Source organism: Mobula birostris, chromosome 22 (assembly GCF_030028105.1).
Source record: "Mobula birostris isolate sMobBir1 chromosome 22, sMobBir1.hap1, whole genome shotgun sequence".
NCBI classification, from domain to species: domain Eukaryota; kingdom Metazoa; phylum Chordata; class Chondrichthyes; order Myliobatiformes; family Myliobatidae; genus Mobula; species Mobula birostris.
The window spans coordinates 60,378,190-60,394,749 of record NC_092391.1 but is presented as its reverse complement, the minus strand read 5'-3'; the positions used below and the strand labels follow the sequence as shown (position 1 = coordinate 60,394,749).

The following is a 16,560-nucleotide window of genomic DNA, read 5'->3' as shown; positions in this document are numbered from 1 at the left end:
CTCAAAAAAGCCGTGTCCATCACCCAGGACATACTCTCTTCTCATTGCTACCATCAGGAAGGGAGTACAAAACCCTGAAGACACACACTCAACAATTCAGGAATAGCTTCTTCCCCTCTGCCATCTGATTTCTGAATAGACATTGAATCCATGAACAGAACCTCACCACTTTTCCATTTCCTTTTTATTTGCACTACTTATATAAAGTAGCTAATTAGTATAAATATATTTACTGAAATTTACCTTTTTTCTATTATTTGTATTGCAATGTACCGCTGCCACATAACAACAAATTTCACAACACATGCCAGTGATATTAAACTTGGTTCTGATTTGCCAATTTTTCTTCCCTGTGATGACATGGGACACACAGCCGTACAGCACAGTAGCGCAGCGGTTAGCACAATCACTTTACAGCACCAGCGGTCACCGATCGGAGTTCCATTCCCGCCGCTGTCTGTAACGAGTTTGTATGTTCTCCCTATAACCGCATGGTTGGTTGCCTCTAGGTGATCTGGTTTTCTCCCACAGTCCAAAGAGCAGGCTTTCTGCACTGAGGTTGGGTGGGACTACAATTAGAGATCATGGGTTAAGGGTGAAAGTTGAAATGTTTAAGGGAACGTGAGGGGAAACTTCTTCACTCAGAGGGTTGTGAGAGTGTGCAACAAGCTGCCAACACAGGTGGTACACACAAGCTCGATTTTGACATATAAGAGAAGTTTAGATAGGTACATGTACTGGAGGGGTATGGGGGGCTGTGGTCTCGGTACAGGTCGATGGAAGTATGGACTGGATGGGTCGAAGAGCCTGTTTCTATGTGGTACCTTTCTATGACTCTATGACACATGGATTAGGGTTAGTGTTAGTGAGCTATAGGCATGCTATGTCAGCACCGCAAAAGTCACTACACGTGCGGCGTAGGCTCTTCCGGCCCTTTGAGCTGCACCACCCAGCAATCCCCCAATTTAACCCCAGCCTAATCACAGGACAATTTACAATGACAGGCTAACCTACTAAGCGGCTCACCTTTGGACTGTGGGGGGAATCCGGAGCATCCGGAGGAAGCCAACGCGCTCATGGGGAGAACGTCCAAACTCCTTACAGGCAGCAGCGGGAACTGAACACAGGTCACCTGCACTGTAAAGCGTTGTGCTAACCACTACATACCATGCCGTCCTTCAGCTCAAGGCCCTTCATCTGGATTCTGAGTAACGCACACAAAATGCTGGAGGAATTCAGCAGGTCAGGCAGCATCTATGGAGAGGAATAAAAAGCCAACATTTCAAGCTTCATCAGGACCAAAAGGGTCTCAGTGTGAAAGGCCAGCTCTTTATTCCTCTCAATGGATTACGCCCATGTGTTACTCTGGATTTCAAGCATCTACAGAATATCTCGTGAACTCTCAGACAACCAGCAAAAAGAGGGGAGGGGGAGGGGGAGGGGGAGGGATAAAACAAGTGCTGGCAGGCGATAAGTGAATGCAGCTGGGGTGGGGTTGATTGAAGGATGGAGCCAGGTGGAGGAGGGGAGTGCAAAGGCGATGACAGCGGCTGGGAGGGGACAGGTAGAGGCAACAGTATTTAAGTATGAACATACCAGTCATGACATACAGGCAGAGGTACATCCCAACCATATTTCTGGGCATCTTTAATGGTGCTGCCCAGAAGGGCTCCATGGTGCATTAACTTTTTTGGAATACAGCCCACGTTGACGCAAGTGCCACCAAGGCCCCATCTAGTGCCTAAATGGTAAGCAAATAATGGCATATTACAGATCGCACAACTTACAGGTGCCCAATTCCCTAAAAATGAACAAGATGAATTGAATCAGAATCAGATTTAATATCACCAGTATGTCTTAAAATTTGTTTGTTATGTGCACGTGCATGTAACGAGAGCGTCTTGGACCTCCAGGTGGTCCACAGCAGGAATGATTGATAAGTTTGTGGCCCTGGGTAGCAGGAGTGATTGATAAGTTCGCGGCCTTGAGTTATACAGCTTTTGTTACATGCACGTGTAGTTCAACTCTTTCAGTGGAAATGCAGAAAGTTTGAAGTTAATAACTTATCTCCTTCTACCTTAGGCCACGAATGTATCAATCATCCCTGCTGTGGACCACTTTCTGGAGGTCCAAGACACCGACTTCTACAAAGAAGGGATCCGTATGCTCCACGACCGCTGGACTAAGTGTGTAAATGTAGGAAAAATAAATGTGCTAGGCTTTCTAAAATTGACTCCTTCTACCTTAGGCCACGAACTTATGAATCACTCTTCGTAAATATTATTGTAAAGAAAGTACGACAGCGCCTCTACTTCCTCAGGAATCTGCGGAGGTTTGGCATGTCATCAAAAACTTTGGCAAACCTCTGTAGATGTATGGTGAAAAGTGTGCTGACTGGCTGCATTACAGCCTGGTACGAGAACACCAATGCCTTTCAGCAGAAAATCTTACAAAAGGTAGTGGATTTGGCCCAGTACATCACAGGTAAAACCCTCCCAACCATTGAGCACACCTACATAAACCTTGTGATAGAAAAGCAGCATTCATCATCAGAGATACTACCACCCAGGCCATGGCCACTTCTCTCAATCACCTCTACTGTGCACCATTTCTACAAAGAAGGATCCGTATGCTCCACAACTGCTGAACTAAGTGTGTAAGTGTAGGAGGGGACTATGTTGAAAAATAAATGTGCTAGGTTTTCTAAAATTGACTCCTTCTACCATAGGCCATGAACTTATCAATCACCCCTTGTAATATTATAATAGTTATAATTAAAACCATTTCACCACCTAAGGTTACCTGACTGCCCTTTCAATGAAGGATGGGGACAGAGGTCAAGAAAAGGGCCTTAAAAATAAACAGACAAGAAAATTACAAAAATCACATGTTGGCATGAATTGTCGACTGTTTATTCGTCTCCATAGATGCTGTCTAACCTGCTGAGACGCTCCAGCACTTGTGCATGTTACAACGATCCTATTCCTTTGAAAAGACTGATCTAATAATTGCAACTCACGTGTGAAAATAAATGAGCTTCACTTAGCAACTCAAAGATCGAAAGTACATTTATTATCAAAGTATGTAAACAGTATACGACCTTGAGATTCATATTCCCCGCAGTCAACCATGAAACAATGAAAACTGTGGAACCAGTTCAAGGGGAAACATCAAACCCCCAATGTGCAAAAAAAAACAAATTGTGCAAACGGCTTAAAAAAAAGCAAACAAAAACCACAGAATATAAAACACCAAACCACAAAGTTATCTATAAGTCCAGGCATATTTAGTCCTGCTCACTTCAATCTAATCTCTCTCTCTCTCTCTGGATGAGTTTCACATCAGTTGGTGTGCCATGGTAGCATAACGGATAGGGCTAGTATAGCTCTGGGTGTTGGAATTAGGAGTTCAATCCCAGCATCATCTGTAAGGAGTCTGTACATCCTCCCCATGGAGTGCGTAGGTTTTCTCCGCTTTCCTTCCACAGTCCAAAGACGTAGCGGTTGGCAGGTTAATTGGTCATTGTAAATTGTCCTGTGATTGGGCTAGGGTTAAATTGGGGGATTGGTGCAGCTTGAAGGGCTGGAAGGGCCTCCTTTGCCCTGTGTCTCTAAATAATATAAATTTAACTCATTCACTTCTGTCAGAGGCTGGTAGAGTTAGAATCAGGTTTGTTATCACTGACATACAGTCCTGTGAAAAAGTCGTAGGCACATAAATATAGCTGGGCTGCCTAAGACTTTTGGACAGTACAAAGTTCAAAGTAAAATTTATTAATCAGAGTATGTACATGTCACCACATACAACCGTGAGATTCTTTTTCTATGGCCATACTTAGCAAATCTATAGAACCGTAACTGTAAACTGTAAACACACAGTGCAAATGTTGATATAAATAAATAGCAATAATTAATGAGCATGAAATATCAAGGTAACAGTGTCCATAATGAAGTTCTCCATCTCTGTCGGTCCTTGGCCATCTTCTTTATTGTGCCCCAGCTGAGGTTCAGCGTCCTCATTTCTGCCACTGTGGTACGTAGGGTTGCCAACTGTCCCATATTAGCTGGGACATCCCGTATATTGGGCTAAGTTGGTTCGGCACCAGGTTATCTTTGGCCTCCTACATTTCCTCCATCCTTCAGGGGTTCAACGTAGTGCTGTCTTGATGATGGATGTTGACCTCTCTTCTCATCATGTGTCCAATCCATCTCCTACGTTTCCTCGTGATGACTGTGGCCATGTCTTGTTGATGACATTGAAGCAGTAGGGCATGTTTAGAGACATTTCTTGGCCAGAAAATACAGAGGATCTTCCAGAGGCGCATGGTGTGGAATGACAACAGCTTGGATTAAATCAGTTGTTTGCTTGGTGATGTGGCTGAGTGTGGCCGGGAGGGCCTCCTCCGTGCTCAAAGGGGCCGTGAGGGCCATCCTCCGCATTCAAAGGGGCCGAGAGGGCCCGTTCCACGCTCAAAGGGGCCGGGAGGGGCCCGTTCCGCGCTCAAAGGGGCCGAGAGGGCCTGTTCCGTGCTCAAAGGGGCCAGGAGGGCCCACTCCGCACTCAAAGGGGGGGCCGGGAGGGCCTGTTCCACGCTCAAAGAGGCCGGGAGGGCCCGTTCTGCACTCAAAGGGGCCGAGAGGGCCCGTTCCGTGCTCAAAGGGGCCGAGAGGGCCCGTTCCGTGCTCAAAGGGGCCGAGAGGGCCCGTTCCGTGCTCAAAGGGGCCGGGAGGGCCCGTTCTGCACTCAAAGGGGCCGGGAGGGCCCGTTCTGCACTCAAAGGGGCCGGGAGGGCCTGTTCCGTGCTCAAAGGGGCCAGGAGAGCCCACTCCGCACTCAAAGGGGGGGCCGGGAGGGCCTGTTCCGCACTCAAAGGGGCCGAGAGGGCCCGTTCCGTGCTCAAAGGGGGGACCGGGGGCCCGCTCCGCGCTCAAAGGGGCCGAGAGGGCCCGCTCTGCGTTCAAAGGGGCCGGGGGTGGGGGGGGCCCGCTCCGTCCCATGATCCTCTCATATCCCTTTTGCCAATCACCTGTCCAGCTCTTGGCTCCATCCCTCCCCCCTCCTGTCTTCTCCTATCATTTTGGATCTCCCCCCTCCCACTTTCAAATCTCTTACTAACTCTTCCTTCAGTTAGTCCTGACGAAGGGTCTCGGCCTGAAACGTTGACTGTACCTCTTCCTAGAGATGCTGCCTGGCCTGCTGCGTTCACCAGCAACTTTGATGTGTGTTGCTTGAATTTCCAGCATCTGTAGATTTCCTGTTGTTTCCATCATGAGAACTGGCCTCTGCAGTATCCAGACATCTTCAAGGAGCGATGCCTCAAAAAGGTAGCGTCCATCATTAAGGACCCCCACCACCCAGGACCTGCCCTCTTCTCATTGTTACCATCAGGGAGAAGGTACAGAAGCCTGAAGACACACTCAGTGATTCAGGAACAGTTTTTTCTCCTCTGCCATCCAATTCTGAATGGACATTGAACCCATGAGTATTACCTCACCACTTTTTTTTGTTTCTGTTTTAATTTAACAATTTGATTTTATATATACAGGTGCCCCCCACTTTTCGAACGTTCGCTTTACGAAACCTCACTGTTACGAAAGACCTACATTAGTACCCTGTTTTTGCTTTCAGAAGGTGTTTTCACTGTTACGAAAAAAAAATTCAGCGCTCGAAAAAATCAGCGCGCGATAAAAGGCAGCGCACCCCGAGCAGCTGCTCTCCTCCGGATTCGGAACTGCTTTGCTTTAACACGTGCCTGTGAGTAGCCGTTTGCAAGATGAGTTCTATGGTATTGGAAAAGCCTGAAAGAGCTCGTAAGGGTGTTCACTTATGATAAAACTAGACATAATTAAGCGTTTTGATCGTGGTGAACGAAGTAAGGACAACATGAGTTTGGCTTGTGGAAGCTGACGAACGTGATGTTGAAGAGGTTTTGGCATCCCATCACCAAGAACTGAAAGAAGAAGAGCTGATGCAATGGGAAGAAAAAAGGATAACAATCGAAACCGAATGACTGATGATAAAGTACGACTTCAATTTTGAAAGGGTATGGCGGTTTAGGGGATATTTGCAAGATGGTTTGAGTCCTTATTAAAGAACTATGTGATAGAAAATTGCGTGAGGCTCAGCAGTCAAGCAAGCCTTCCACATCAGCCACAGCAGACGATGAACCTCGACCTTCGACATCGAGGCGGGCAGAGATAGAAGATGAGCTGCCTGCTCTAATGGAAACAGGTGACGAGATGACACCCCAGTGTCCCACCACCCCAACTCCCAGGCCACGGACATATACTGATTCGCGAAGAATGCAAAGCTAGCCAGGAGGCACACAGCACATCTTTAAGAAAAAAGCCGAAATAAAAATGCTAATTAATTAGGTGCCGCCGACACATAATTGTCAGCCCAGATCAGAGACGACGCAATCGGAAATCGGCACTGATCTGGGCCAACAATTACGGGCAGCACCTAATTAATTAGCATGTTTGTTTCGGCTTTTTTCTTAAAGATGTGCTGTGTACGTCCCCGCTACCACTGGACCCCTGTGTTCTTCGTGGCAATGTATCGCTCAGGAGGGTGGGGGCCACTGCACCACCCAAACTCCGACAAGTCTAACATACCATCGTGTGCTCGGCGCTGTGTTTCCGATTCCGGTAAGTGATACTACACTGTACATACATTATTTCTACTTTATATAGGCTGTGTATTTTTACGTGTTATTTGGTATGATTTGGGAGCTTCATAGCTTAAAGGTTACTGGAGAGCACTTGCGCATGTTTCTGCCGTGAGCGCTTGTGTGAGATTTTCTGCCGACGGTGCTTGCCTAAGTATAATTATCATTTTTATCTCTATTGAATACTGCACTTATACCACAAAGTCAACCAATTTCACAATATATGCCAGTGATATTAAACCTGATTCTGATTCTGAATGCACTTTAACCATGTTTATATTTGTAAATACAAATGATTTTTTAAAACATACACCAAAGAAAATTAAACAGAGGAATGAAAACTGTGGGAAAGCCTCAGCAAGCGGGTTTCATTCTCTACAACTCTTGGGACAGCAGAACAGATCAGAAGAAATACAACTGGATTCACCAGGCGGGGTGTGAGAGAGTATGAATGACTATGTGTTAGAAAAGGCTGCAAATTGCAAAGACAATTTACATCAGGATGCTGTTCATCGACTATAGATCAGCATTTAATACCATCATTCCCACAATCCTGATTGAGGAGTTGCAGAACCTCGGCCTCTGTAACTCCCTCTGTAAATGGATCCTCAACTTCCTAACCGGAAGACCACAATCTGTGCGGATTGGTGATAACATACTCTCCTTGCTGAAGATCAGCACTGGAGCACCTCAGGAGTGTGTGCTTAGCCCACTGCTCTACTTTCTATATACCCATGACTGTGTGGCTAGGCATAGCTCAAATACCATCTATAAATTTGCTGACAATACAACATTGTTAGTAGAATCTCAGGTGGTGACGAGAGGATGTACAGGAGTGAGATATGCCATCTAGTGGAGTGATGCCGCAGCAACAGCCTGGCACTCAACATCAGTAGATGAAAGAGCTGATTGTGGACTTCAGGAAGGGTAAGATAAAGGAACACATACCAATCCTCATAGAGGGATCAGAACCGGAGAGAGTGAGCAGCTTCAAGGTCCTGGGTGTCAAGATCTCTGAGGATCTAACCTGGTCCCAACATATCGATGTAGTTATAAAGAAGGCAAGACGGTAGCTATACTTTACTAGGAGTCTGAAGAGATTTAGCATGTCAACAAATACATGCAAAAACTTCTATAGTTGTACTGTGAAGAGCATTCTGACAGGCTGCATCACTGTCTGGTATGGAGGGGCTACTGCACAGGACTGAAAGAAGCTGCAGAAGGTTGTAAATCTAGTCAGCTCTATCTTGGGTACTAGCCTACAAAGTACCCAGGACATCTTTAGGGAGCGGTGTCTCAGAAAGGCAGCGTCTATTATTAAGGACCTCCAGCAGCCAGGGTATGCCCTTTTCCCACTGTTACCACCAGTTAGGAGGTACAGAAGCCTGAAGGCACATACTCAATGATTCAGGAACAGCTTCTTCCCTCTGCCATCCGATTCCTAAATGAACATTGAAGCTTTGGACACTACCTCACTTTTTCTTAAATATACAGTATTTCTGTTTTTCCATGTTTTTTAATCTATTCAATATACATAATTGATTTACTTGTTAATTTATTATTGTTTTATTTTATTTACTATTATTAATTTTTTTCTCTCTGCATTGAACTGCTGTTGCTAAGTTAACAAATCTCACGTCATATGCCGGTGATAATAAACCTGATTCTGATTCTGACAAGCCTGCAGGACAAAAGAGGTCAACCTGCAAGGCAAAACATAAACACAAGAGATTCTGCAGATGCTGGAAATCCAAAGCAACACACAAAATGCTAGAGAATCTCAGCAGGTCAGGCAACATCTATGAAAAGGAATAAACCCTTCTTCAGGACTGGAAGGGGGGAAGATGTCAAGATAAAAAGATGGAGGGGGAGGGGAAGGAAGCTAGCTGAAGGGTTATAGGTGAAGTTAGGTGGGTGGGAAAGAATCTGATTGGAGAAGAACGTGAGCCATCGGAGAAAGGGAAGGAGGAGCGGGCCCAAGAGGAGGTAACAGACAGGTGAGAAGAGGTAAGGGGGCAGGGTTGGAAATAGAATAAGAGGGGAGGGGATTTTTTTTCCGGAAGGTTAATCGATATTCATGTCATCAGGCTGGAGGCTACCCAGATGGTATACAAGGTGTTGTTCCTCTACCCTGAGGCTGGCCTCATCTTGACACAAGTTGTGTACAGAAGAAAGAAATTCTAGTCACTCTATTAACAAGGTCTTTCAGTTCTTAAAAGGTAGGAATTGTGTAGTAAGTTCTAACTTTTGTTGGACAAATGATAGGAAGCAACTGGAGTTCCATCTCTTGGAATGGAAGGTCACCAGAGAGGGTAGGATGACTTAGGTCAGGAACTGAAACTTCAGCCACAGAGAAAATGTTTGCCTGTTGTTATAGAATGCAAACCTTCAGCAAAAATCCATATAAAAGTTAAATGTTAAAGGGGCCAGCTGCTTTACTGTCTTACAAGTAGAGATGACAGAATTTGCAATGGGAGGGAAATAAGGATTTTGCAGCAGAGTTGTATCAGATATTGGTGAGACCAAATTTGGAGCCTTGTCTGCAGTTCTGGTCACCTCCTTACAGGATCATCATTATGTGCCATGTCGTATGACGTGGGTGATCATGGCCTTTTCATGACCATGATTGTTCTTGGCAAATTTTTCTACAGAAGTGGTTTGCCATTACCTTCTTCTGGCAGTGACTGTACAAGATGGGGGACCCCAGCCATTATCAATACTCCTCAAAGATTGTCTGCTTGGTGTTAGTGGTCACATAACCAGGACTTGTGACATGCACCAGCTGCTCACACGACCGTCCACCACCTGCTCCCATGGCTTCACGTGACCCTGATCTGGGAGGGGGGGCTAAGCAGGAGCTACCCTTTGTCCTGCAGGTGACCTGCAGGCTGGCAGAAGAATAGAGTGCCTTGCCTGGCTGTCACAAGATTTCCTGCTTCTTTGGTACTATCATGGAGAGCTAGAACATAGAATAAGACCCTTTGGCCCATCAAGTCCATGCTAACTATCAACTTTACACTACCCCATGTTAATTCAATTTTTTAATTCTCCCCAAATTATAGAGTCATAGAGCACTATAGCACAGAAACAGGCCCTTTGGCCCACCTAGTTGCTGCCAAACTGTTACTCTGTCAAATCCCCTCGACCCTAACCTGGACCATAGCCCCTCCATGTACTTATCCAAACTTACTGTAATTTAAGGATTCCCAATCAGCTAATAAGTCCAAACAACACATTAATATGCACCCTACATGCTTGAAAAAGGCGCCTCGAAAACAAATGGATACTCCAATTGATATCTTACTAAATTTTATAAAATTTGGAACTGTTTCTGAGGATTGCAAAGCAACAAATGTAACCCCACGATTCATGAAAGAAGGAAGAGTGAACATGGTAATAGTGTAGAAAATGCAGGAACTTATAATGAATTATGTAATAATCATACATTTGTTATGTGCTGTGTCGTATTGACTTAGGCGATTTCCATGATCATGATTATTCTTGGCAGATTTTTCTACAGAAGTGGTTTGCCATTGCTGCCTTCTGGGCAGTGTACTTACAACACAGGTGACCCTAGCCATTATCAATACTCTTCAGAGATTGTCTGTCTGGCATCAATGCATAACCAGGATTTGCACCAACTGCTGATACAACCATCCACCACCTCCTCCATAGCTTCATGCCACCCTGCTCGAGGGGCTGAGCAGATACCACACCTTGTCCAGGGGTGACCTGCCGGCTAGTGGAGGGAAGGACCGCTTCATTCCTCCTTCGGTAGAGATGAAGGAAGAGAGAACATGGCAATAGTGTGGAAACCGCAGGCTATTATAATGAATTATGTTGTAATAATGGTACCTTTAAACGTATGACAGGATTAAAGATGTTTTTAAAGATTAGCTTTATTTGTCACATGTAAATCAAAACACATAGTAAAATGTGCTGTTTGCATCAATGACCAACATAGTCCAGGGATTGTGCTGGGGACAGCCTGCAAGTGTTGCCAAGCCTCTGGCGCCAACATAGAATAGAACAGAATCAGCGTAGGTTTATGAATGGGAGAAAAAACACATTGGATTAATCTTATGCAGTTCTCTGACCAGTAGGTAAGGGAACCAAAGGATATGGTTTATATAGATTCTTGTAAGGCTTTCAAGGTAAGAGGTTGGCTAACAATGTTAGAGCACTTGGAATAGGGATAATAGACCAACGTGGACTAAGAAACAAGGAGAGGGAATAAATAGATCCTCTCAGGTTGTGACTAATGAGGTGCTCCAGGAATTGGTTTTCAGGCCCCAAATCTTTGCGATCTTCACTAAGGAAAACCAATGGCATATTTCCACATGTACTGCTATTTATTAGGATTACGAGTGTAGAGAAGGCTGCAAAGAAACTTCAAAGAAATACAGACATGGTGAGTAAATGGGCAATAAAACAGCAGATGGATTATTGAAATATGCACTAATAATGCAGGGTGGAGATACATCTCTATCAAAGGCGGTGTAAGGCATTCCTTCCCTCTGCTAGCCTGCAGGTCATCCTTGGGCAAGGTGCAGCACCTGCTTAGCCCCCTGATCAGAATAAGGCAAACCACATCAGTAGGAAAATATTTGCCAGGAATAATCATGGCCAGAAGACCATGATCACCCTCATTACACGACATGGCACATAAAGATGATGATGAATGCACTCGAGTTATTCAATATAGTTCATCCAAGAGCAGTATCAGAACATAGAACAGTACAGCACAGTACGGCCCACGACGTTGTGCTGACCTTTTAACCTATCTAAGATCAGTCCAACGTTTCCCTCCCACATAACCTTCCATTTTTCTTTCATCCATGTGCCCAAAGTATCCGCCTCCACCATCACCTCTGGCAGCATGTTCCATGCAGCTACCACTCTATGTAAAAGAAAACACTGACTTCCCACTAGATTTTCCTCCAATCACCTTAAAATGATGCCCTCTCGTTTCAGCCATTACTGCCCTGGGAAAAATGCTGTCCACTCCATGCCTCATATACCTCTAATCCTCCTTTACTCACTCAACCTTTCCTCACAAGACACGCTGTCTAATCTGGTAAATCTGCTCTGCATCCTCTCCAAAGCTTCCAGGGCTGACCAGAACTAAACACAATACTCCATGGGAGGTCTAAGCAAAGCTTTATAGAGCTGAAACATTACCTTGCAGCTTTTGAACTCAACCCCACCCCCCCAATTAATGAAGGCCAACACACCATATGCCTTTTTAACCACCCGATCAACTCGCACAGCAACTTTGAGGGATTTATGGTTGCAGACCTCAAAATCCAGCTGTACCTCCACATTGTTAAGAATCCTGCCATTAACCTCGTACTCTGCCTTCAAGTTTGATCTTCCAAAGTGTACTTTCCCAGAGAAACAGGAAGGTTTCAGCTTGATTCACACAATCTTGTTTTGCATCACTGCATCACCATCTGGTATGGGGAGGCTACTGCACAGGATCGTAAAAAGCAACAGAAAGTTGTAAAATTAGTCAACTCCATCATGGATACTAGCCCTCCTGGTATCCAAGACAACTTCAAGGAGCGATGCCTCAAAAAGGCGGCATCCATCATAAGGGACCCCCACCACCCAGGACATGCCACCATCAGGAAGGAGTTACAGGAGCCTGAAGGTACACACTCAATGATCCAAGGAACAGCTGCTTCCCCTCTGCCATCTGATTTCTGAATGAACATGTAACCCATGAACAATACCTCACTTTTTTTCTGTTTCTGCACTATTTTTAATTTAACTATTTAATATACATTCACTGAAATTGATTAATGTACTCGTCTATGAGTACTGGCATGTGGCCTCCTGTATATTGGTGAGACCCCACGTAGATTGGGAGACTACTTCGTCAAGCACTTATGGTCTGTCTCCCAGTGACCACCGATTTTAATTTTACTTCACAATTTCCATTCTGACATATCGGTCCATGGCCTCCTCGACTACCGCAATGAGGCCACACTCAGGTTGAAGGAGCAACACCTTATATTCTGTCTGGGTAGCCTCCAACCTGATGGCATGAACCTCGATTTCTTGAACTTCTGATAATGTCCCCCCCCCCCCACATTCAGTATTTCCCATTCCCCTCTCTCACCTTACCTGCCCATCACCTCCCTCTGGTGCTCCTCCCCCTTCCCTTTCTTCCATGGCCTTCTGTCCTCTATCAGACTGCCCCCTCTCCAGTCACCTATCTCTTTCACCTATCAACTTCCCAGCTCTTTACTTTACCCTTCCCCTGGTTTCACCTATCACCTACCACCTTGTACTTCTTCCTCTCCTCCCCCACCTCTTACTCTGACTTTTTTTCTCCAGTCCTGACAAAGGGTCTCAGCACAAAACATCAACTGTACACTTTTCCATAGATGCCTGGCCTGCTGGGTGCCTCCGGCATCTTGTGTGTGTTGCTTTTTACATACTTATTATTGATTTTTTTCTATATTATCATGTATTCCATTGTACTGCTGCCACAAAGTTAACGAATTTCACAACACGTCAGTCATATTAAACCTGATTCTGATTATTATATCAATCTTTCAGTGTTAACTGATGTGAATCTACAATCAATTTAACCCTATATGCACAGCTGGGGAATGGCAAAGCAGAAAAGGCCACTAACAACTGTAGGCTGGGATTCATGGAACTGATCCCAGTTATAACCTGTCTCTGGAGGATGATGGCGAAAGAGAGAGAAAAAGGGAAGAAAAGGAATGAAAGAGAGAAAAGAGGTGGGAAGGATACAAATAATACAGCCACCCCAGAGGCAAGTCCTGCCAAAATATACAAGCCGTATTTCACAATTGAGCTACAAACCATGGTTGACTGAAGTATCATGATCGTTACGTACGTGTCACATGACGAGGGAGATCATGGTCTTCCCGTGAGCGTGATTGTTCTTGGTAAATTTTTCTAAAGAAGTGATTTGCCATTGCCTTCTTCTGAGCAGTGTCTTTATAAGATGAGTGACCCCAGCCATTATCAATACTCTTCAGAGATTGTCTGTGTGGCATCAGTGGTCACATAACCAGGACTTGCGATATACACCAGCTGCTCACACGATCACACACTGCTTCACGTGACCCTGATTGTTGGGGGGGAGGGGGAGGGGAGCTAAGCACATGCTACACCTTGCCCAAGGGTGATTTGCAGGCTCATGAAGGGAAGGAGCTCCTTACACCTCCTTTGGTAGAGACGAACCTCCACCCTGCCACCCAAAGTGCAAAATAAACAGCAAAATAATGGTACTTCTTCCTGCTTCCTTCAGGAAACGGAGAAGGCTTTACAAGGCATTTATTCTTGTGGTACAGTGTATGTACTTGAATTATTCCAATCAGATCTACTTTTTTTACCATTATTGAGATACAGCATGCCATTCCTCCCACTCCCCAATTTAATCCTAGCCTAGTCATAGGACAATTTACAATGACCAATTATCCTACCAACCAGTAGGTCATGGACTGTGGGAACAAACTGAACTTCAAGCATTAAGTTCAGCTGGCCACAGCTGCCTTTAACGGAGGAAAAATTTCCTTACCTTTAGGTGAAGGCTCCACGTAATCTAATACCGCAACTTTCTTGCCATACCGGGCTGCTGTGAGGAAAAGATCACAAACAACTGTCAGATTATTGGTTTATCTAAAAACACCAGTACACTCAACTAGCCTCCATACTGACCTCAGAGACCGACAGAGGGAAAGACATTATAAAGCTGTTCTCCTTGTCTAGCAACAGAGATCACCTGCTCCACTTTGAGTAACAATTTGCGGAATTTTCAATAAAATTAATTCAGAATCAGGTTTAATATTTATTTATTTATTAGTTTGTTGAAAACCAGTGCAAAATTGGGCCTTCCAGCTTTCCAAGCCATACCGCTTAGCAATCCCCCAAATTATTGCGTGCCTAATCACAAGGCAATTTACAAAGCCCAATTAACCTACTGACTGGTGCATCTTTAGACTGTGGGAGGAAACCAGGACACGCAGAGGAAACCCACACAGTCATGGGGAGAACATACAAACTTCTTACAAGCAGCGCCTTACGTCGTGAAATTTGTTGTATTGCAGCAGTAGTACATTGGAATATATAATGACAACAACTAGGTACACTTTTTTTTAATTAAATAAGTAGTTCAAAAAGAGAGGAAAAGTACTGAGGTAGTGTACATTCAGAAATCTGATGGCAGGGGAGAAGCTGCTCCTGAATCTTTGAGTGTCCCTTCTCCCTGATGGTAGCAATGAAAAGAGGGCATGTTCTGGCTGGTGGGAGTATCAAACGCAAAGTCGTCAAATAAGTATTTCTTACCAGTAGGACAGAATGCAAGAGATGATTAAAATACTTACTCAGCCTCACAGCCTCTCATGGCTTGTGACTGACATTCTCCATCTAGTGGCCACGTTAAGAATACAGGTTCTTCGTACTGCTGAGATAATGGACCAAGGACAGGATGTACCGTGTGTACGGGCTGATGGTAGGCACCAGATAGTCAGTGATCAGCTTGCAAGAAAAAGCAGTATTAAAAAGAAACTGCCTTTCCCAACACCTCCTTTTAACCTAGCACTGTGACTGGTGGTTAGGGAAACAAATATTTCAGACACCTGAGACACAAGAGGTTCTGCAGGCATTGGAAATCTGGAGCAACACAGAAACAAAATGCTGGAGGAACTCAGCAGGTCAGGCAGCATCTATGAAAGAGAATAAGCCGATGTTTCGAGCTGAGACCCTTCATCAGGTTTCGGCTTGAAATATCAACTTTTTCAAAGAACTGATTTGAGGAGATTTTGTATGTCACTGAAAACGCTTGCAAAATATTACTGTTGTACCGTGGGGAACATTCTAACTGGCTGCATCTCTGTCTGGTATGTTGTGGTGGGGGGGGGAGTGCTACTGCGCAGGATTGAAGTAAGCTGTAGAGGGTTGTGACATTATACAGCTCTATCATAGGTACCAGTCTCCATAGAAAACAGGACATCTTGAAGGAGTGTGTCTCAGAAAGCAGCATCTATCAGTAAGGAACCCACCACCCAGGCCATGTCCTCTTCTTATTGTTACCATCAGGGAGGAGGTACAGAAGCCTGAAGGCACACACTCGACAATTCAGGAACAGTCTTTTCCCCTCTGCTATCTGATTTCTGAATGGACATTGACCCATAGAACCATAGAAACTACAGCACAGAAACAGGCCTTTTGGCCCTTCTTGGCTGTGCCGAACCATTTTCTACCTAGTCCCACTGACCTGCACACGGACCATATCCCTCCATACACCTCCCATCCATGTATCTGTCCAATTTATTCTTAAATGTTAAAAAAGAACCCGCATTTACCACCTCGTCTGGCAGCTCATTCCATACTCCCATCACTCTCTGTGTGAAGAAGCCCCCCCTGTGTTCCCTTTAAACCTTTCCCCCCTCACCCTTAACCCATGTCCTCTGGTTTTTTTCTCCCCTTGCCTCAGTGGAAAAAGCCTGCTTGCATTCACTGTATCAATACCCATCATAATTTTATATACCTCTATCAAATCTCCCCTCATTCTTCTACGCTCCAGGGAATGAAGTCCTAACCTATTCAACCTTTCTCTGTAACTGGGTTTCTCAAGTCCCGGCAACATCCTTGTAAACCTTCTCTGCACTCTTTCAACCTTATTTATATCCTTCCTGTAATTTGGTGACCAAAACTGAACACAATACTCCAGATTCGGCCTCACCAATGCCTTATACAACCTCATCATAAAATTCCAGCTCTTATAATTAATACTTTGATTAATAAAGGCTAATGTGCCAAAAGCTCTCTTTATGAAACTTATCTACCTGTGACGCCACTTTTAGGGAATTTTGTATCTGTATTTCCAGATCCCTCTGTTCCACTGCACT

At 44.8% G+C, this 16,560-nt stretch overlaps 1 protein-coding gene across 1 annotated transcript in view; it reads right to left on the bottom strand.

Moving 5' to 3' along the window:
* txnrd2.2 (thioredoxin reductase 2, tandem duplicate 2) overlaps positions 1-16,560 on the bottom strand; it is a 185,422-nt gene that overhangs the window by 157,243 nt on the left and 11,619 nt on the right. Inside the window, exons 3-4 of the mRNA XM_072240869.1 lie at positions 14,229-14,285; positions 1,597-1,741 (exon numbers count right to left, since the gene is read on the bottom strand). Of these exons, the coding sequence (XP_072096970.1) occupies positions 1,597-1,741; positions 14,229-14,285 (202 nt within the window). The remainder of the gene's footprint in view (positions 1-1,596; positions 1,742-14,228; positions 14,286-16,560) is intronic.